The sequence below is a fragment of the Rhizophagus irregularis genome, chromosome 8 (assembly GCF_026210795.1).
Source record: "Rhizophagus irregularis chromosome 8, complete sequence".
In the NCBI taxonomy this organism is placed as follows: domain Eukaryota; kingdom Fungi; phylum Glomeromycota; class Glomeromycetes; order Glomerales; family Glomeraceae; genus Rhizophagus; species Rhizophagus irregularis.
In genome coordinates this window covers 1339196-1361241 of record NC_089436.1, presented here as the reverse complement: position 1 = coordinate 1361241, position 22046 = coordinate 1339196, and the positions used below count along the sequence as shown (strand labels likewise).

Genomic DNA, 22046 nt, shown 5'->3' with positions numbered 1-22046 from the left:
TTTTTTTGTTGTGTTTTGTATTGTAGTCAATATCATTACTTTTTTGTCACAAGTGAACAAATGCATGTTGAAAGATCTCATTGTTTAGAGCAAATACTTTTCAATGCAAACCGTTCATGTGTTTATTTGGCAGAATTAATTTAATAAAAGAAAAATATATATACTTATTAGGTTATATTTTTAGAAAAAATTAACGTATATATATATATATACAGTATATATTAATACATAAAAATAAAAATAAATTTGATATTAAAAATAATCCCGACTAAGCCTCATTATTATAATTTAAATTCAACCGGATATTTCAAAGTCATTAATTAGTTTGCAACTGTCATGTATATTACAACTAGTTTACTTGATATCACGTCATCAAATAAATCAACTTTAGGCAACACCTTATATTTTGTATATTATGTATTATGTATTATGTATGTTATTTTTCCATTCATTATGTTTGCTTAGGATACCAGAGGAAAGTCTTGAATATAATGTACATTTTTTTTTTAAAACAAAATAATAGATTTGCTAAAAATAACAAATCTAAGCTTTATGAAAAATAATAAATAAATAAATAAATATACTGTACATATTTTTCGATCGACCTATTTAGCGAAATTTCTTGTTGATGTTACACCAACCATTATTAAGCATTTCTAATTATAAAATCCTGAGCGATAATAAAAAACGATGAAAGTAAAACAAAGAAAATAATTTTTGTATTATAATTTGAAACTGAATAACTCCAACGCGGTCTTATTTCTTTTAAAATTGGTATAATTAATTAATTTATTATACGTAATTTTATGCATTAATCTAATTTAGTTTATATCATTTACCATATACGCATTAAACCAATTTAGTTAAAGTACATTATTTTAAAGTTTGTCATTTAACAATGTCCAAATATGATTACATTTAATTATAAGCCATAAATTACGCAAAAAGTCTCATATCAGCTATAAAAAAATAATAAATAATACACCGATATTTCAAAAAAAAAAAATAAGTCTGAAAAAAATTTAATGACAGAAAAAATTTTCTAATTTCGTTTAGTTCTTTCAAATGATACAATTCTACGTTTCTGATCTAATTAAACTTTAATTTTTAGTTAATGACTAACACTACCATGAACCCTCATGACGTTATGTCCCGCGAATCACGTGATCCCTTTAACGTTGCTCAGCTGTCAATTTTAAGCTACTTAAAGTTTTATCATTTCTCACCAAATGATAACAATTTTTATCTTGTAACTTGTACAATCATCCCGCAAGATTCTTCTTTTGATGATCAAGGTCGTCATAATCACGAATTCTTTTACCAGCATCCAAATGATTCTTCTACAGAATATTACGTCACGTGTAACTTACTTTCACACTCTTTAGTAGAAAATATTTTAAATGGATTTCGTGGATTAGAATTTGATTTCGAATCATTATCTATATATCAAAAACTCAATCTTGAACAAACCCTGAAACAAAAACTAAAAAAGCTTTTCTGTCAACACTATGATAGAAACGCAACATTTCATGATAATATTGGGAATCATTTAATTACAACACAACCCGTTCCAATGGCAAATATTCAAAATTATAATAATGATAGTATTACTCAACATGGGTTGGGTGATACTTATTATAATACCACTAATACCACTGCTGCTCATCCACAGCAACAAATTGATTTTAATAATTTTTCGTATAATTTCACAAATCGTTCAATTTAAAGTTTATATAAGAAAAATTCGGCAAAATTTCACGTATATCATTCGCAATCAATTTAAATTTTTTTAGGCAAAATCAGTTTTATTAGAGTTTTTATCATTTCGGTTTAGCATTCAATTCATAAATATAGAATATATAGAATCGTAGTAAATTAAGAAAAAAATTGGCATTGAATAACGCTTAATTCCATTTTAACGCCGGTCGTCACAATCGGAAATTTATTTATTCCCTTAATTCGTTTTTTTTTTTATATTATCATTCGTTCGCGAGGAAATCACAAACTTTATCTTTTTTTTATAATTATCATTGATCGAGTGTTGTTATGAACTTATCATTTAAGAATTTTTATCGCAAAATGATCTTTTTTAATAATTAACATTAATCGAGTGTTGTTATAAGCTTGTCATTTAAGAATTTTTATCGCAAAATAAATAACTCAATCGTTTTATCATAACTGAACGAATAAAAATAAAAATAAAATATATTTAAATCTCCTATTAATTTAAATTATATTTCGGTAAAATCACGCGTTTTGATGTTATTAATAGATCCTTTTTTTAAATGAACTAAAAGTTGAGTATTATGGCTTGATATATTTATTAAACGTAAATTAGAATTAAAATTGTAAAACCTATTTCTATTACTCTATTTACAAAGTGTGCATTTAAAATTACGCGTTTTCTACATCTGAAAATGAAAATCGGTGTGATATTCTAATAGTGAGTATGTTCTAGCCTAAGCTTCAAATTTAAAAGGCTTCGATGAAAATCCGTTTTCATTTTCTGTATTAATTTTAACTATCACATGATGCATAAGTGAGAATTTCATGATTAAAAGAAAGTTTAAACCGATAATAAATTTTGTGAAGTAAATTAATTAGGAAAACGGGAGTCCGTCGCAACTTAGGAGCCGCAGCATGTGACTGTGGGGTGCGCAGTCAACTAATTAAATCAAAACTATGTATAGTCCTATAATAAAATTTACTATTGAAGATTTTTACGTATTAAGCTATTTTATAGTATAATTTAAACTATTTTATAATAAATTTATTATTAATAAAACTATATTTTCTTTCTTTAGTAACTCTGGATCTTTCTTAACGTTTTCATTTCAAACTTTGCGAAATTACTCCAAATTATCTGTCTCTTTCACGAAATAGATCTTTTTTTTTTAAAAAAAAGTCATTAAATCTTCGAAATTAATAAATTAAATCTTCTAACCATAATAAAACTTTTTTATCGTAAGTTTTGAAAAAAAGAGGTATTTTATGTTTCTTGAAGATATCATGTATCTATTTAACTTTACGGTGTTTAAAATTTAATAACTTACGCTTTATTAGCATTTAAGTAAAGATTTCGGATAATTTAGTGGGAAAATGACTCGCCCTTCAAAACAAGCCCGCCACTTGAAAAAAGCACGAGAAATAGAAGCCCAAAAATTAAATATGAAGAGAAATGACAAAAAAAGAAAAATTGATGAGATTATAAACAAAATGGATGAACAAAACTTGATAATACTTTAGATCTAATAACAAAACTGACAGAATCAAGCAAAGAACGAATTAACTTAATTTCTTCGATTCAAGAATTATCTGAAGAAGAGGTTCCAACAGCAAATCATCTCATTAAAACCATGCGTTATCCTAAAGGTCCAAATGAAGGAAAACTTATTTCTCCCTACCTTCAAAATAAGGCATATGAATATATGTCACAAAGTCTTTACAAGCGGCAATTTTCAGTTAGTAATTCATTACAAGAAATAAATAACGCGATGAAACCAAAATTAAGCAACTCCAGCGACAAAATGATAATCTTATTAATAAAGAAAAAAGTTTTTCATTAGCATAGGGGTTTAACGAGTTAGATAATACAGGTACACGGGATAACCCATCTTCTTAAATTCTTAATTGCTCTTATCTGAGTTCGCATAGTCCTAATAATCTGAACATTAATAAACTTCTAACTATTACTTAAGGGTTACATTATTAGATTAAATTTATAAAATATACGCGGTTAAAAAATGTATAATAAGTTAAAAGAATAATAAATCGGTTTAATCAGCTTGTACAAAAATTATAAACAAATTATTTATAAAAAAAAAATTTTCTTAATCAGTTACAAATATTAAAAACAAATTATATAAAAAAATAATAATTCGATAATTTTTTCCAAAAGTATCATGATTAAAAGAAAGTTCACGCGGTAATACTCATAATTGACTAATAATTGCATGATAGTACAATTTGTTTGGTAGAAATCAACGCTTTGGGCGAAGTAAAAAAATATAATAATATAGTATATACCGTATTTAAAAAGAACATTTCCAAGAAAGATAAATTATTTTTTTTTTATAATTTGCTAAAAATTGTATTGAATATTGAATAAATTCATACTATACTGTTTGTAATGTGATTATTACCACGCAATATGACTAACATAATGTTTTCTACAAATTTTATAATTAGGTTTGGTTATGCAACAATGATTTTTGTGATTAGAATTTTCACATGTTTTTCTGGTTTTTTTTTCCAGAAAACTATTAATGAATTCAATGATAAATTCGGAGTATTTGCATAGTTTTGAGTGGGATGAGTGGGATCTGTTGAATTTATTGGCGTTATCGTTCTACATTGTGACAATTGCTATAGGACGTTCAATAATTTGTTATCGTTGGTATACGTTAAACGGTTTTCGAAGAGTGGGATACTATGGATTATACATTTGGTAGTTTTAAGAACTATGTTTATTTTTCTTACCTACATATGTTAGGGAGTTGAAGTATGTCCCATCAGTATCCTATCCATATCATATTATCATATCCACTCATATCACATACACACACATCATATCCACATATATATAAACTGTAAAAAAAAATATCCAGATCAAATTTCTAAATTTACTTCTGTATCACGAGATCATTGTCATAGATATTGCGATCGTTAATTTTTTTTTTAAAAAAAAATATTTAATAAAAAAAAACTTTCAAATCCTGTAAATAATAAATAAATAAAATCCCTTTTAGTTAAAATTATTTTTACTGAATTATCCGAATAAAAAACAATTAATTTTTTTTTATTTATATTATTAATAAGATTTTTTAAAAAAAATTGACAACCTGATAAATTTTCATCATTTAAAAATTTTTAATTTTAATCATATGAAAAAGATTATTAATTTTTTATGTTAGGGTAAATTTCTTAAGATTGTAAATTGCTGTGATACATTAATATCTTGCTTCTCTAAATTATGAAGAAGAATATGCAATTACAAGCTCAATAACTAGCCCACGTGACATTTTTTCTACCCAAGATATGAAATTATACGTTATACATACGTTTAAATACTATGTGGGGATTGGAAATTTAATAGTAAAATTCAATCCATTGGATCAACTCAATCTATTCCAAATCGGATTTTTAATTTGTGAATCTGATTGAGACGTCAACTCAATCCAATCCCAAGAATGCACCCATAGGATTGAATTTATTATTTAATTTCTAATCAAGGCTATACCTCACAATTGGCAGCGCAATACTGTATGTTTATCACACTCTACCACCATAATCATCATTTCACATGTTGCATATATAATTATGAATACTTTCGTGTGATTACTCAGCAAATCCAACTGATAATATCACGTGACCGAGAAATTAACAACATGGAATTCACAACCACTGTATAGTATTAATTTTATTATACATTCAAATAGAAAAGAAACATACATCTAGCTATGTATTAAAAAATTTTAACCATTATTAACATTTCTGAAATAGTATTATGGATAAAACCTTATGAAACTACCTTCTTTTATCGATGCATTAAAGTTAATTAACTCTACAAATGCCGAACATATAAATATAATTTTGGATTATTAAAATTAATTTATTTGCCCCTTCATTTCATTATAAATTATAACATTCCAATTATTACTTCACAAAAATATGAGATATTTTGTATTTAGATTAAAAGGAAAAAAAAATAAAATGGTTTTAGTAAAAATTTTTTTGAATAAATAATGCTTAAGAATTTTTTGATATAACTTAGAATTTGCAATTAGTTTTTCTGAATAAACTTTATTTTTATTATGCTTCTTTATTTAAAGACAGAAGCTCTGGCTTTCTAATAGACATTTTTAAGCAGATTTTTGAAAAATATTGAAAGATTTTTCTAGTAACGAATTAAAAACACAATTTTTTTTGCCATATGCGAGATGACGTACTAATTATACTGGACCCTTAACTGTCGGTAAGTTTGTTTGTCGAGGCGATTTTCGGTGAAATAAATGCATCCCTGGATAAGCTTAGAGTTGATTTTAATATATAAAAATATATTATTGGATGGGGAGTATTTGAGCTTCATGTTTTTTATTTCTTATAGTTTTCGTAATTAGTACGAAATTAAAATTCTGTCCAATATCAACAGCAATGCACAAAATACTATTATGTATTTTTCCACGAGCCTTTTTTAGAAAGCACTCCGTCAGTTAAACTTCATTGGATGTAATCTTAGATAATGATTATTAAACATTTATGTCAGTTTAGTGTAGCGAAGTAGGTAAATCTTACCACATGATTTTGTCACAAGATCACGTGATGGAAGTGGTCGCATTGTTTATATTTATCTCTGCGACTTTTTTTTGTGGTCTGATCTCTATTTGTCGCTTGCATAAAATGTCACATACTTTATGTGGCGTGATAATGATAATCCTGAGATGTCAAACCGAATTGACATTTTTAAGCCCCCATTGAAAATCTATACTTAAATAGTACTATAATAAGGAATTATTTTTGAATTAATTTACATATAGAGACTCATTTTTAATGTAGGATAATATTAAAGTAATAATACATTAATTAAATGAAAATTTTCAAATTTAGTAATGATATAGGTTTTAATTAATAATTTTTACGTTTGTATTATTACATGTATTGTTTAAAAAGTACTTTAATATTTAGAAAAAATTTGATTTGTTATATTTGCTTGAAAAGTATTTTTTCTTTGTTTCTTTTACTCAAAGAAAAAAAAAGGAACACCCAATTATACAACAATACTAATAGCGTTGCTGATTTGGAAGTGATAACTTACGTAATATGCAATGACTAAAAAAAAAATTCTAAACTTACTAGTATTTGATATCCGTTTTATTTTGTTTCTTAATATGTAAGTAATAATAATGCAATTATTACAAATAAAGTTTCCTATTTGGAGTTGAAATTCCAATAATATAAATACTAATTAAATAGCGTATCACATAAAACAATGAAAAACAAGACAGGGAGGGTCCCTCAAAAAATTAATTCACTATAAAAAATTGGTGACTCTTTTTGACCAATTCGACAAAAAAAGGGTGAAAGTCAAGAAGGGCGAAGATAATATTCAGTTTGCATAACAGAATATTTATAAGTGGGCTTAAAAATCATGCCCTCTTGTTAGCTGTCGGATCTATGCAAACTAACCCTTACACTACCCAAAGACAAGCACCATTTTTTATAGCACGAATTCGTTTCTTATCAATCACTGTGCATGATGTAACATGCAGAGCATTTTCATTTTATAATTAACCATTGATCCTTTTAAAAGTATGGACAAATAAATAATTCTAACAACGAAAATACATGTAATTTTCACGGGGAGAAAATTTTCTAAGGTTGTAAAGGCGGGTTTTAAGTAGGTTTCGTATAAACACGAAAAAACTGGTTTTTTGGTAAAAAAGAGCTTTTTTGCATCAATAAAACTTTAAAGAGAAATATTTAACTAATAGTAAATATATCGTTTTTAGTCATAATTTTTTTTAAAAAAAAACACTTTTACTAAGGTAATAAAGCCGGTTATCCAACTGGATTTTTAGTTATTATTGAATCTACCAAAATTTTTCTGTTTTTCAATATGAAATAATGACAAAATTTCATTTATTATAGAAAACAAGAATGAAATAATGTTACTATAGTTATTTTTGAATAATTAATTTATTTTAACTAAATAAAACTACGAAATATTTATTTTTAACTTTATTTCTATTTTAATATTTTTTTATTCTTCATATTTAATAAATAGGTTATTTAACAATTAAAAACTACCAAAATAGTTAAAATTTTACAATACAATTATACAAATAAAATAAAAAAAAGGGATTTTTGAATTGTATTTGAAAATTTGCTTAAATTTGTATGTTTTATTTTGTTTTTTATTATACAATGTCATAAAATATTTTTTTTTTTAATTTAAAAACTTATATTGCTCACTATATTTGACAAATTTTAAGTTTTTCACATTACTTTTTATTTTAATGGGGAAAAAAAACACCAACTTCTAATTAAGTTCTAACTTAAAAAAAAAAGCATTTGAAAAATTTTTATATAAATACTTAGAGGCCAACAAGAAGTTTTATTTTCCATATTTAGTTTGAGGATTATTTTGTACAAATGCGTCATTACATTTGACCTAAAATTTTCAATTTTAACCGATTTTAGGCCTGCATTACGAATTTGGCCAGAATTAAGAAAATTTTGGCCGGAATTATAATTCAAAGATCGTTAATTTTAACCAGTTAATTCATTTTAACCAAACGTGCTGGTGATTCTTGGGGTAAGGTTAACCTTTTGGTAAGATGATCCTGCACCCTCTGCTGTCTTCCTGTCCTAGTAGTCACTCGCATGATGGTACGATCATTTGATGCAGATTCACTTGCCATACTACTGGGGGATAATACAACTGTAGCTCTGGTGTGTAAGAATCGTGGGCTGTAATGGCCTTTAAGTGAGCTTACATACCTAATATCGGGTTATGGAAGGGTATCTAGATGGTAGTCCGTTGCATCATGTAATCCTCTATTTAAGTAATCTGTAATGGCTGGGTGGGGTTTCAAAATATAGAAGCCTGGTTTAACCTTATGTAGTTACTTTAGGGAAGAGTTCGTCAAGTCTGTGACGGTATGAAATAAGACCTACCTGAGCTTTGTTAGGGGTTGCTTGAGTGTTGTGAATTGTCTTAAATTGGATGGTGGTTCCAACTTACGTACTCGTAAGTCTTCAGCCTAAACATGACTATACTGCAATAAAAAAAAAATCATTTAAATTTTGATATACATATATATACTATATGTTCAATGCTCAATTTATTATATCGATCATAGTAAAAAAAATTGGGTGTTATATGCATGGTGATTGTTATATATATTTTTAAACGGGTTTGTTTTTTATCGCACCCGTGAAATATCGCATCCCATATCAAAGTCAAAAACAGTATTTAAACCCTTTTTGATATACTAAATAAAATTGTAAAGCAGGCAAAAATACGCATACTATGTGGTTTTTAAAAGTCCTACAATAGGTACATAAAGGTTTGCGCCAAAAATGTAAAAAAATAAAAAAAAAATTGAGAATTAGAAAATTTATATAAAACTTGCCAAAAGGGGGGCGATATATCGCACATACGAAAAAATATTATATCCATTTTTTAAATATTATTTTAAACATAATTTATTATCATATATATCATATATTTTGCATAAATAAAAAAAAACTTATAAAATCTTAGTAAAATGGCACCAAAGGGATAGTTACTATATAAACAAATTTGTGATTTCGAAAAAAAAGAGTTTGGTAACGAATCGAATTTAAAACTAATGAATTTGACGAATTCACATATCATATTAATTTTTAAATTTTCAATGCTACGTGAAATATACGAAATTAAATTATTACTTATTATTAAATGAATAAATGGGTATACTCGATTAAAATTAGTGACAACATTTATGCATTTACATTTTTCCACTGAAAAATTGCGTAGAAGATTCACTATTAATAGTAGAATCTAATGGGCGACTAAAATAAATAGCATTTTCATGACATGGTGCAATATTAAACTTTAACTTATCTAAATCTGCGAATTTAATTTCTTCTGCAAGATCAAATTGATTAGATAAATCTGATGGATCAGTATCGTCACAGATTGCTGTCCAATTTCCTAAATACTCACAAAGTTGAGATGCTGTTGGTCTATTCGATGGATCAGCATCTAAACATTGTAACATTAATCTAGCGAAAACGGGTGGAGTTCCACTAATAACATTTGGTCTTAATCCTGAGTAGATTTCTTGTATAAGTTGTGAATCATGAGATTTATCGTGATAAGGACGTACGCCAGCTGATAACATCCACATGATCATGCCAAAGCTATAGATATCAGATTCTTTAGTTAGTGTATTTCCATTAAAGACCTCTGGCGCAACAAAAGGTATCACGCCATACACGTGTTGTAGTGGTATTTGTTTATCAAAAGGCCCGTGTAATCCAGTATCCGTGATTTTAGTATCAATTGAGTCCATTTCGTTTTCAACTAATACATTTCCTCCATGTAAATGCCCATGAACGAGATTATACTCATGAATAACATGAAGTCCCTCAGAGATTGACCACAACATATCTACAATATCTCTCCAGCGGAGAATTCCCATAGTTTCATCGAGATACGAATATAAATTTCCATTTTTGTAATATCTTATAACGAACATATAACACGAAGTTGGATCTTTTGTTATACCAAAACAATCCGCAAGTGCTCCATTTTGTAAACATTTGTGGTATTTGCATAACTTTTTTTGAGTAAATTATAAATTTTTTTTTAAAAAAAAGCAGAGAAAAAAAACAAAAAAAAACATAATATTAATATATATTCTATTGTTTGTAATATAAATAGATTAATTAAATGCATCTAGGTTTTAACGTCGCATTACTCGCATAATTGTTTATATTTGATCTACTGAAGATCCGGAGTAATGTTTATATCCAGTGTTTGTTATTCTGGCTATACCAATTATGCATTAATAATTTATACATTCTATGAAAGGACTTAATCATCTAATTTTATTAAGTTCATTCACCAATGGTGGGATATCAATTTAATTCATGAGCTTATCATAGTTTATTAAACAATAATGATAAGCTTCAAAGGATAAAATTAATATCCCATCCAGGTAGAATTTTATGGGGCAATTAATGCATAATTTATAATTTATTTCTAGACATTTGAATATATAATCAATTTGAGATTGATAGCAGAACAATCTCAAAATTCGTTAATAAGATACTTTTATTTTATGTACTTACTTGATTTATAAATTCTTGACTCATATTTTGAGAATTATCCAAACGTTTCAATATAACCTTAATTGGGCCATTACGATTCCATACTTCGGCTTCTTCATCTAAATTCCATCTTGGACCTTCCATCTAAACTGCCGAATAAATTGAACTAAAGGCACCTCGCTTATTAATATTCTCAACTAAATCAAATTGATCAAATTCAATCCATTCGAGGTGGTCTATATTTTCATTAGCACTTAATTGAGTATCCCTTATAAATTTATCAATTATAGAATTTCCGCTGGTCCAGTTACAAAAATTTTCTTTCAAAATCGCTATATCGCAATTTTTACACCATGCTACTGCAGTTCGTTTTTGTTTACATTCTGAACAATTACCATAAGAATGAGATTCATCTTGAGACCTAGAAGGGCTCAGTGAACGAAACGAAGATTCGGGATTATAATCCATTTAAAAAAAACACTATGATTTAAAAATCAGTGTTTTTTTTAAAAAATCAATGGGTTCTTATAAAAAAAACCATTTCTTGGCGATCACATTACGTAATTTGCTTATAATAGGGTAAAAACAAATCCCTTTAATTTATTTAGGGGGGGAGCCGGAAAAATCATCCGATCAACAAGCAAATATACAGGTTTTTAAAAAAAGGGTGAAGTAATGCAAAATAATAAATAATTTGTTGCACATGATAAAGAATAGTTGCCAATTTGTTTCTAAAAAAAAATCAATATGTAAATAAAATTTCAAACAAATATTAAATAATATTCGCGTCAAACTATCGTTTTAAAAAATAGGAAACGAAAATTGTGTCGGGTTATATACAGTATGATAAATGTAAAAAAGAAGTGGGAAATAATGTTTCTTATGATTTATTTGACACTATATACAGATCGCACTATATAGTTAACGATATCAGGTGATCTTCATTTTAATAGTGATATTTCTTGTGATTGGTTGTTATACTAATTGGCTATCCCGGAAAGGAAGGAGAAATTGGTTAGCTCTTATGCGCTAAGTATGAGGAGCATATTACGAACAATGGTTTGATCAAAAAACTCTTTCCTCTTGCCCTCGTTACCCTTAGTATGGCGCAGTACCTGTTAAACATCTTTCAGCTCTTGACTGTTTATTAATTTGAAATACAGAAAGGAAACACTTACTACTCCTTGGACTCGTCACCCAAGGTGTAGGCAGTCACTAGTGCCCGAAGATAAATGGAGTTACTCTGCCTTCATACTATTATTTGTTGAAAAATTTCTTCGAAAACCTAAAAGGCCTTTTAATGAGTTTTATGGAAAGAAAACCTTTGTTATGAATAGATATTTGGTTATCTATTTGTTTTTGCTATTTTATAGCGATATTAGAAATTTTTTTTTAATATTTTGAATATACCGTATCTCTCACCTTCACCTTTTTTCTTCGTTGCTTTCGTTCTTGAAAATTGGATATTTTACATGTCCCGTTATAACACGGATTAACACCAACAATTTTATTATTAAAATTCCACCCCACGTGACCGGTGACATTTAAAGGATGTGAAAAAAATAATTTTGTGAGGCAAAAAAAAAATTGTCCCTCAGATAAATATAAACAGTGAAAACGCGGTGGGTGTGCTGCCGGTGATGAATATTACAAAATCACGTGGGGGTGGAAAAAATGTCGGTGATACTGGGGAAGATTATTTTACATAACGTCATCACGTGATCAACTGAAATTGGAAATCGAAAGCAAGAACTTGTATGCAGATTGATTGCGGATTGAAAAAATCAATAAATGTTGGCCGAACTGCCTTTTTTTTTTTTACTTTTTTGATATTTCGCAACTATTCAATGGTTAAAAGTATTAAGACTTGGGGACGTCTACGCTTGACCTATGGAAAGTTTAATAACCGAAGGGCTTATACTGGTTGGGTGGGATTATGACCTTGTTTATAGACTTTTTAGTGTATCAAATAATTATGATGTGAAATTATGTAATTTAGTTTTTAACGTGAATTAGTATAGGAATTTTAGATATAATTTTCTTTTTTAGATGATTTATATTTAATTATTTTCCAATTTTTAGAATACAGTATTTTATTAAAATTTTTTTTCTCTCATTCCTTTTTAGTTATAGTCTTCTTCCTTGTTTCGCCCTTTGGGTGAGTTTTTCCCTCTATATTACTAACCTCCGTAGAAATTGAGCAGGCGGTCTTCTAGGTTTATTAACTTCTATAGGCTAGCTTTTTTAACTAAGCATTTTTGCAGTAGGTATTTATACTGAACGCGCATATACAATCTAGTTAATTAATTGTTTGTATTCCATTAACTGTTATCAATAAAGTTTCTTAATTAGCTCAATAAAAAAAAAAGAACAATGGTTTGATCATGATCTACGAATTGGTTGATCAAAAGGTCAAAGCTATCCATATTAATATCAAGGAAATATTTATTATTCGTATACATTGTTCAGGAGGCTAATTTTTGTGATTACTAGTAATTATAATAGGAATTGAAGGAAGTTAAATATATAAAAGCAGTTGAAATAATTTAAACGTTCTTAAATGAACCCAAATCAAAAATATATATATATATATATATCCAAATTTAAAAAAAAATATTGTGAATTCAGGAATACAAATGGTAGGTAAATCACTAGTTTATGTTCGTACTTTGACTATAGATATTCATTCGGGCAATATCAGCTATTCTCGTTTACGAACGTTTACATAGAGGAAACTTACTGGACCTGTTGTATCACCTCAACAAATTTCGGCATAATATCTTTTGTTGTTCCTGAATCTGCCATATATTATTTATTCAAAAAAAATTATATTGAATATGTATCACAAGTAGATTATTTCTAGTAATACTCATAGGCAAAGCTCCAATCTGATCGTAAGATTTTTGGAATCATCATTTGATCGAAATACAATCTTAAAAATAAGAACAATAACTTTAGGATATCAATTTGTCATGATTCGGAAATTTTTATGAATTTGACTAAGGTCCAGTTTTCGCAAGATTAATGTAGATGATGACCTATCTAATAGACAAACAGCAGCAACTCTATGAATTAATCTATATATATCCGAATTTTATTAAAAAAAATATATATATCCAAATTTTATTAAAAATATATATATATATATCCAAATTTTATTAAAATATTATATGAATTTTTTTAAAAAAAGCATTATATGAATTTATTTATTTATAAACAAAAAAGCATTATATATTAAAAAAATTATAATTAAAAAACATTATACAAACTTAATTATTAAAAAACATTATATGAATTTAATTATTAAAAATAAAAATATATGAATTTATTTATTAAAATATATATTACATGAATTGATTTATTAAAAAAAAATATTATATATTACACGAATTGATTTATTAGTGGACACCAAATTTGATTTGAAATATCCTTACAATATTAATCATGTGAAATAAATTTTATTGAATTTTATTTTGGTTAGAAACGAAAATTTTTTTTTAAAAAAATTGTTAAATGTTGTTTTTTATAAATTCAAAAAGAATTTTTCTTTTAAGACCAATTACAAGATAAATTAAATTATTTTAGATGAAAAATATATATCATACTCTTACTAGTAAGGGCCGGCCACCGGCCCTAGGGTATGACTATAATTATTTATTTTAAAGGTTCAGTTATCTATTGAACAGCAGAGAGCTCAAGCCATCATGATGCTTGAAAAGGGACATACAACAAGAGAAATTGCCGCTAAGGTTGGCTGTAAAGTCATACAACTATTATGAGACTTAAAAAACAGTATGAAAAACAGGTGAAGTCCTAATTCAGGCCGTCCACGTAAGCTGAATGACGTATTCTTTGATATTTTCTTTATTGTTCACTAATTTTTTTAATTCTCCACATGCAAATACATGAATTACTGTAATTTAATTTGCAGAAAATCTAAAAAAATTTTGTGCACATCACATCTTTGGTCAAATTGTTGTATTGTGTCGTATCACCTGATAATCGTGTCGCTTAATTTAAAAAACAAATAAACATACAATTACTGATATTGGAAATTATAATAATAATATCACTTTTTATATTCCTGTTAAATGAAAATAAAAATAATTAAAAATGATCATATTATCACTCACGTCATGACAGTTATTTGACGAATAAATTAAAGCATTGTTTATATATTGCATTTTTAACAAGAACATTCTTAAATAAATATCGATAAGAAATTATCTAGAGCGGGTTGATTGGCCAATTTAACTTATTTATATTAGTGAAAGTAAAGAAAACTCAGCTAATACACACTTTCCGATAGACAAATATCGCCTGGAGAGGCCTATTATATACCTAAACTGTTAAAATTTGATCAACTCAATTTATGATTTTTATAGCATTTTATATGATCGTGTGGATATTATGTCGACTCATGGTAACCAAGTATTACTGTATAATGTATTATAGTGTAACTTTAGTCCAAATTTGTCAACCATCAAATCTAATCGAAAACGTGTGGTAAATTTCAATTTTCTTTTTATTGACAGTTATTAAAATGTAACATTACATATAAAGTTGCCTGTCGAAATTAGTGAATTTCACCATTGTAGAAATTATTTAATTACATACATATATCTTTTTCATGGGTCATTAAATATGGATCAGGATATTTATTTGTTCACGTGAAGTTATTCTTGGGATGATTGGTAACACAATATGCAAAAATAATCATGGAAACCTGACACGAATCAAATTATTTCCGTAGAAAGTTTAAGTGGGATAACGAAATTTATTTATTTTATTTTATTTTACGTTCATTCTCTATTCTAAGCCTTGTGGCCGCAAAATCAAATTACGTGCAACATATAATATGAAACACATTTTCTTGCTATGCAGATAATAGATTGGATCTAATTTTAGCTTGATTCAGAATTTCACGTCTAGCCATCACATGTATATTATATGTATAGGCTTACGTAATTAATTATTTATCTTGATGCCGAAGTGAAAAATTCAATAATATAATTTTGATGCACTTATTTCAAATTCATTCTTTTCACCCTTTTTGATCAACAAAAGAAAAAAAGTAAACAAAGAAAACTTGTAATGTGACAGTTGAAAAATCATAAAAAAGCTTATAATATTATATCCGATATTCCATAGGATCATGTAAAGCAAAATTTTATAGTTATCCGATAGTATTTTATATGCAATATCAAATATGAAATTTATTTCATTATTATTTATACACGCAATAAAATTATATTTATATACATTATCAATTCTATAAGCTAGTGATAAGATTATACTTTGTTAGACTATTAATAAACTATTTATACATGATCATTGAGGCCTCTCGGATATAAAATTTATCCGATAGAAAATGATTACATTATTTTTACTTATTACAGGAAAATGATTGGCTGAATAAGCCACTTCGTGGCTTATTTTCAGCCAATCATTTACCCTCCATAAGTAAAAATAATGTTATTCACTCTTTTCCATCGGATAATAATATAATATTGCATTTTGCTATTTACGAAACGTGTGTAATAAATTTTAAACTTTGTGCTGCAATAATATTTATGATATGAAACGAAACTTTAAGATATGATCAAGATTAGATGGCAATGATTATTATCAAGAAAAAAAAATAGATCTTGGATATTAATTAAAACGTTCCGAATTTAAATATTTTGCTACTAAAAAAGGGTAAAGTATTAAATAAACATCAAAGAACAATTATTAATTATAAACTAAATAATTTTAGTCATTTTTGACAATTGAAATAGTCAAATTTGGAAATTTTTGGAAATCGATTAAAAATTATTTGAGTATCGTTTAAAAAACCTTGTTCATTCAATATTCACATGCGATTTCAGTTACCTCGTGGACATTTTGATATTAAAAAAATGTGTAATTTCACATGGTTCAAAGTTAATTAGTTAATATGTAATTAATAATGCAAAAATGTATAGTCTAACGTAAATATTATTAATATGCATGTAGTTAATGTTATCGGTTTCAGAATATGTCATGTAAGAGGTAAAAATTTGCAACGTTACACATTTTAAGATTTTTTTTTTATTACATCTTTTTGAGATTTTTATTTGGTCCTATGATTATCAAAATTTCATTTAAACAGGCGCGATAAAACAATATGAATGGAAATTTACAACAAGTAATGTACATTTTAATTGGATTTAATTGAAATTACTTGTAAATCAATATGAATTGTGACATATGTATAAAATTTCTTTCGTGTAAATGTAATGTATGGCACATTTCTTCACTTCGACCAGTGTAATAGCCTAATCAATATTCAATAGGATGGGATTTCGATATTTTTACCCATCCAATAATTATAGTAGGACTTATTGTATTCTATGACAGACATTTCTATGTCAAAAGTCCGCTATCTTCAGCGGGAGATCTTAGAAAAGCAGACTAAAAAAAGGGAAAACAAAAGCGATAATATTCTTTTTTCGTCAAATTATTATTAATCTTTAGCATGAATAAATAGTAACTTATACTAAAATCGATAATAAAATTACGGGTAAGTAAATAATCCGTTAACACCGGTTCGTTACACCGAAAATATGTCACCTTTTTTTTCATAAATATTTTTTTTCAAATTATTGTATATATAAACACCAAAAAAAATCGTATCCCGGAGAACTAATAGTGATATTTTTTTTCTTTATTCTCCATTTAATTTTTACATAATAGATTACTACTCTTCGAGTAGTAATTCTGTATTTATAATTTAAGAGTAACTGATTCGCTGTTTCACATAAATATAATATGAATAATATGGATGAAAATTTACAACAATCGTTTATTTATAATAATAACGGCATTGAAACCGGTGAATCATTTGATTTTTCTACTGCAATTCAACAAACTACGCAAAGTCAAGAATCTTTAATGACGTCCCATGGAAATATGACTGATATGTCTAATACATCATGTAACTTTGCTACTTTCGACATAGCAACGCATACTATGCAACAACGAGTATTAAATTATTTAAAGTTTTATTATTTTTTGCCAAATGATGTCAATTTTTATCTTGTAATTTGTAAAATCATTTTACAAGATTCTTTTAATGATCATAATCATTATGATCATGAATTTTTTTACCAGCATCCAAGTTATCCCTCTATAAGATATCATGTTACTTGTAAATTACTTTCATACCCATTGGTGGAAAACATTTTGAATAATGAAGTGTGTGGAATGAATTTTGATACAAAATCATTGTCTTTAGATCAAAAATTCAATCTTGAACATAACTTGAAACAAAAACTTTTCTATCGAATGATCTGTGATAGAAACACAAATGACGTCGGGAATAATGAAATGATAACACAAACCGTTTCATCAATGGCAGCAGACAATCAAAATTATAATGATAGTGATTTTTCAAGCAATGAACATATTACTCACCAAGATACAAATGGGCTGGCAACAAGAAGATTTCAATAATTTAGAGCTTCGACAAAATAATTTCATATAAATTCGTATTACGTAGTATTATAAACACAATATATAATTGGCTTTGCTATAAAATTATGGTAAAAAAAATTGGCATAGATTAAAAAGAAAAGAATTTTCCAATCCTTTTAACCTATTATAACACTAATTATTATAACCGAATTTTTTTTTCTAACTTCGTTTTTTTTTCGTTGTCATCATATATGAGGAATCACAAACTTAATTTCATCGTAATGTACTAGTAAATATTTCAGTTCTAGTGTGTTGTTATGTAACTAATTATGAATTTCTAAGATTTTAACACAAAATTCAATTAAGCTTTAACAAATTTATTTTTTATTAGTTTAGTAAAGAGAAATCCTTATTTACTTTTTTTTTATTAATATTTTTACTAAAAGTTTTTGAATATTATTAAATATAAATAAAGATATTCAATTAAATCAAATGGCATACTTTAAATTAATACAAGGGTCATGAGACCAAAATGAAGTCACCACTATCCTATCAATAAAGTTTCACATATCTAAGATGCGTTCTTTTGTAAATAATGATAATATTATCAAAGTTTTATACATTTTTTTATTCATCCCAGGTTTTTCAAACCGGGTTTCAAATCAGGTTTAACTTCTGGTTAGAGTTAAACCATTTAACATCCCTAATTAAGGTTTAAAGAAATTTCAGCAGAACTCATGCACTTATATATGTGTACGACTTGTTTACATTTAATTATAAAGAAAATATATTTTTTTTTGTTTGTATTTATTTTTTTTAAAAAAATTCGGTCTTTTAAACCGAAATTTGTTTGTTTGTTTGTTTTTTTTTAGTTTTGTGAACTGAAATATTTTTTTTTTAAATTTTATTTTTGTTTTTTTTTTAAAAAAAATATTTATTTACTTTTTATTTGCGGAATTTTGAACTATTTAGTCTCTAAAAATTTAAATTTTTATAATTGAAGTCTTGAAAATCTATATAAGAAATTTAGCATTGGCAAAAAAAATCTTCATTTTTGTATATTATTTTACTAAATACTTTGTTTGTTTGTTTACGCTTTAAATATATTTGAAATAAATTACATTTAAAATATTTAAAATGATTTGTCCAAATCCTAAAAATGTCTGTAAGCCTATGACATTGAGACTGAACCAATTAAAGGTAATGTGTTACTCATTCTCCTTACCTTGTAAGTTTAAATAAATAACTTATGTTCCCTAACTAGTAGTAGTATTTTATCGGGGCTTTTCCGCTATTCCTTTGTACTACTGGGATACCTTCGTTTATTCAAACATTATTATTTATAAGGCCATAATTTTCAATAATCAAATATGAAAGAAATTTATGCTCAGTAATGTAGTTGAGAGAATAACCATGCATCGATACTTAACAGCAGAAGAACAAGTTTATTAGTCGATAAAGCTACTAATACTGGATCAATCGGTGTGAAGAGTATTGTTTATGCAAAGAATGTAAGTAGCCTAAAGGATTCACCTTTTCGGTATCAATGTAAACATAAATAGATGGAGAAGACATTTACCTAAAAACTCAAATATCACAACAAATTTATTTTATTACAATTGAAATAAAATAAAAGTTTGATTAGTCTTGCATAAATATGGTATTATCAAAATGGGTATATATGGGTGGTTTATCTCAATTTTGCAAAAAATAATAAAAGATGAATAATCTTAGTAGTTAAGAATAAAAAGAATAAAATACTTGAAATTTATTATTGTCCAATCTATCAAACGTGACTATGGATATTTTAATATTAAAACATAAACCAACTATGATTATTGGTTATTCGACTATTCGTTGGGATATTACAAAAATAATGGAATTTATATTCGTATTTCGATGAACTTATGGGAATACTGATGTTATTGTCAAGCCTTCATGTTATTTAAATCTTAGGTTAATACATACCGACAGTTATTTTGGTCATATTTAACACTAAACTTCTTTCCTTTTATAATTATTATGTATCTGTTTTATATTTTAATTGATTTTCGTTTTCTCGTCATTCATGGTCGTATGGAAAAATTAATTTTCACTTATCTAATTATTATTATTATTATCGAGTGCTTTCATGCAACAGTACTTTTCGTTTTCCATTTTTTAAAATGATTTATTTAACATTATAATGCAAAAATTTTTATATTTTGTTGTTGACGCAGGTTGGTCAGAATTACTGATAATTTCCTTATTTATTTAAAATTAAAATTTAACGCACATAATTTTAGTTTAATTTAGTTCATATAAATTCATAATAACATTAATTAAATTCAAAAGTACCATTATACTATAATGAGTAATACAAGTACTGTAAATGGTAATGAATTTGTTTTTTGAAGTTCCATTTTGGGCGTAACGTAAAAATATTTCATGCAATAATTAAAAATCCAAATATGAATTTTTAAAATTTTAATACCTTCGGTATTTCCTTTCTTTTAGTGGATAGAAGTTCCTGTTGGAATTTTATATTGCTTTCTTTAGATCAGTGAAATGATATCGAGATAGTACTAAATCAAAAATATCTAAATAAATAAAATAATCCGTTATTCTATTAATAATACGAGTTATCACTTATCGATTTATCGAGCCACAAAAAACTTCAGTTCCATAAAGACAATAATGTTTCAGCATAAGATTCTTTGCAAGTAAATATAAATAAATGAATTTTTCGTCGGTAACTTTTGTTAGAATTATATACAAAAGGGTAACTTTTAATACAGAAAGTAATACAGCAATAACTTATAGGTCGAAATTAGGAAGATTACTATAGAGTTAAAAAGTATTATATAACTACTATCTCATTGTAATCGCTAATTACAATCGGATGATTCCGTGATCGGGATAATCCGGGATACAATGCACGTTTCTTTTCTTGGCGTCCAATCATTATATATCAGTACCGTGCGTAGAATGAACCAAAATACGTAGAGCCAATAGAAATATGCGTGCCGATCGATTTTTTAACCAAATATTTGGAAATTACCGAAATATTACCGAATTAGTAGAAAGTTTAAGCGGGATAACGAAATTTATTTATTTTATTTTTTTTACGTTCATTCTCTATTCTAAGCCTTGTGGCTACAAAATCAAATTACGTGCAACATATACTATAAACCACTTTTTCCTGCTATGCATGGATCCCATGTGTACAACATTAATAGTACTAGTAGCTTTGATTCAGTTTTATGTCTGTAATATTTGTTTATTATTTATTTAACAAAATTCTTTATAACACAGAAAAATATGGATCTTATATTTATTTAACAAAATTCTTTTTCTGGAATTCCCCCGAAACATTAAATTAAGGATGTTCATAGAACACAGAAAAATACGGATCTTACGATATATATTGTATCGATTTTATTTGATCGGCAAACCGGGTATAACATTTTTACAGAGCTTACGTAATTAAATGATTTCCTTCAGCAATATATAATTTTGTCGTACTTTATTTAAATTCATTTTTTCACCTTTCTTGATAAAAACGCAAAAAACAGCCACGTAAATTTTCCAAACTATTCGAAATATTAATTTGAACTCAATTGTGTGTGTGAACAAAAAAAAAATAATAAATTAAATAATAAAGCGTTTCTAGCTTATATTGTAACAGTTGAAAATCAAAAAAAAAAAAATTTATAATTTCGTATCTCGCTTATCGTATCTTACTATTTCCGAGACGCGTGTAATAAATTTTTTAAATTTTGTGCTGCGATAAATTCATGAAAATGAAGCAC

At 26.6% G+C, this 22046-nt stretch overlaps 4 protein-coding genes across 4 annotated transcripts; 2 read left to right on the top strand and 2 right to left on the bottom strand.

Annotated features, from left to right (window-relative positions):
- Nucleotides 1–1114: 1114 nt before the first annotated feature.
- OCT59_028180 (uncharacterized protein) lies at nucleotides 1115–1726 on the top strand (the record flags this gene model as incomplete). Its single annotated transcript, XM_025313166.2, has 1 exon — nucleotides 1115–1726. The coding sequence occupies one exon, from the start codon at nucleotides 1115–1117 to the stop codon at nucleotides 1724–1726; it is 612 nt and encodes a 203-aa protein (XP_025187957.1).
- Nucleotides 1727–9491: 7765 nt separating this feature from the next.
- On the bottom strand, nucleotides 9492–9764 carry OCT59_028179 (uncharacterized protein; the record flags this gene model as incomplete). Its single annotated transcript, XM_066147122.1, has 1 exon — nucleotides 9492–9764. One exon carries the CDS (start codon nucleotides 9762–9764, stop codon nucleotides 9492–9494), a length of 273 nt encoding a protein of 90 aa, XP_065993867.1.
- Nucleotides 9765–10962: 1198 nt separating this feature from the next.
- Nucleotides 10963–11286, bottom strand: OCT59_028178 (uncharacterized protein; the record flags this gene model as incomplete). Its single annotated transcript, XM_066147121.1, has 1 exon — nucleotides 10963–11286. One exon carries the CDS (start codon nucleotides 11284–11286, stop codon nucleotides 10963–10965), a length of 324 nt encoding a protein of 107 aa, XP_065993866.1.
- A 6324-nt stretch (nucleotides 11287–17610) lies between these two features.
- OCT59_028177 (uncharacterized protein) lies at nucleotides 17611–18294 on the top strand (the record flags this gene model as incomplete). Its single annotated transcript, XM_025324095.2, has 1 exon — nucleotides 17611–18294. One exon carries the CDS (start codon nucleotides 17611–17613, stop codon nucleotides 18292–18294), a length of 684 nt encoding a protein of 227 aa, XP_025187955.2.
- Nucleotides 18295–22046: the final 3752 nt, after the last annotated feature.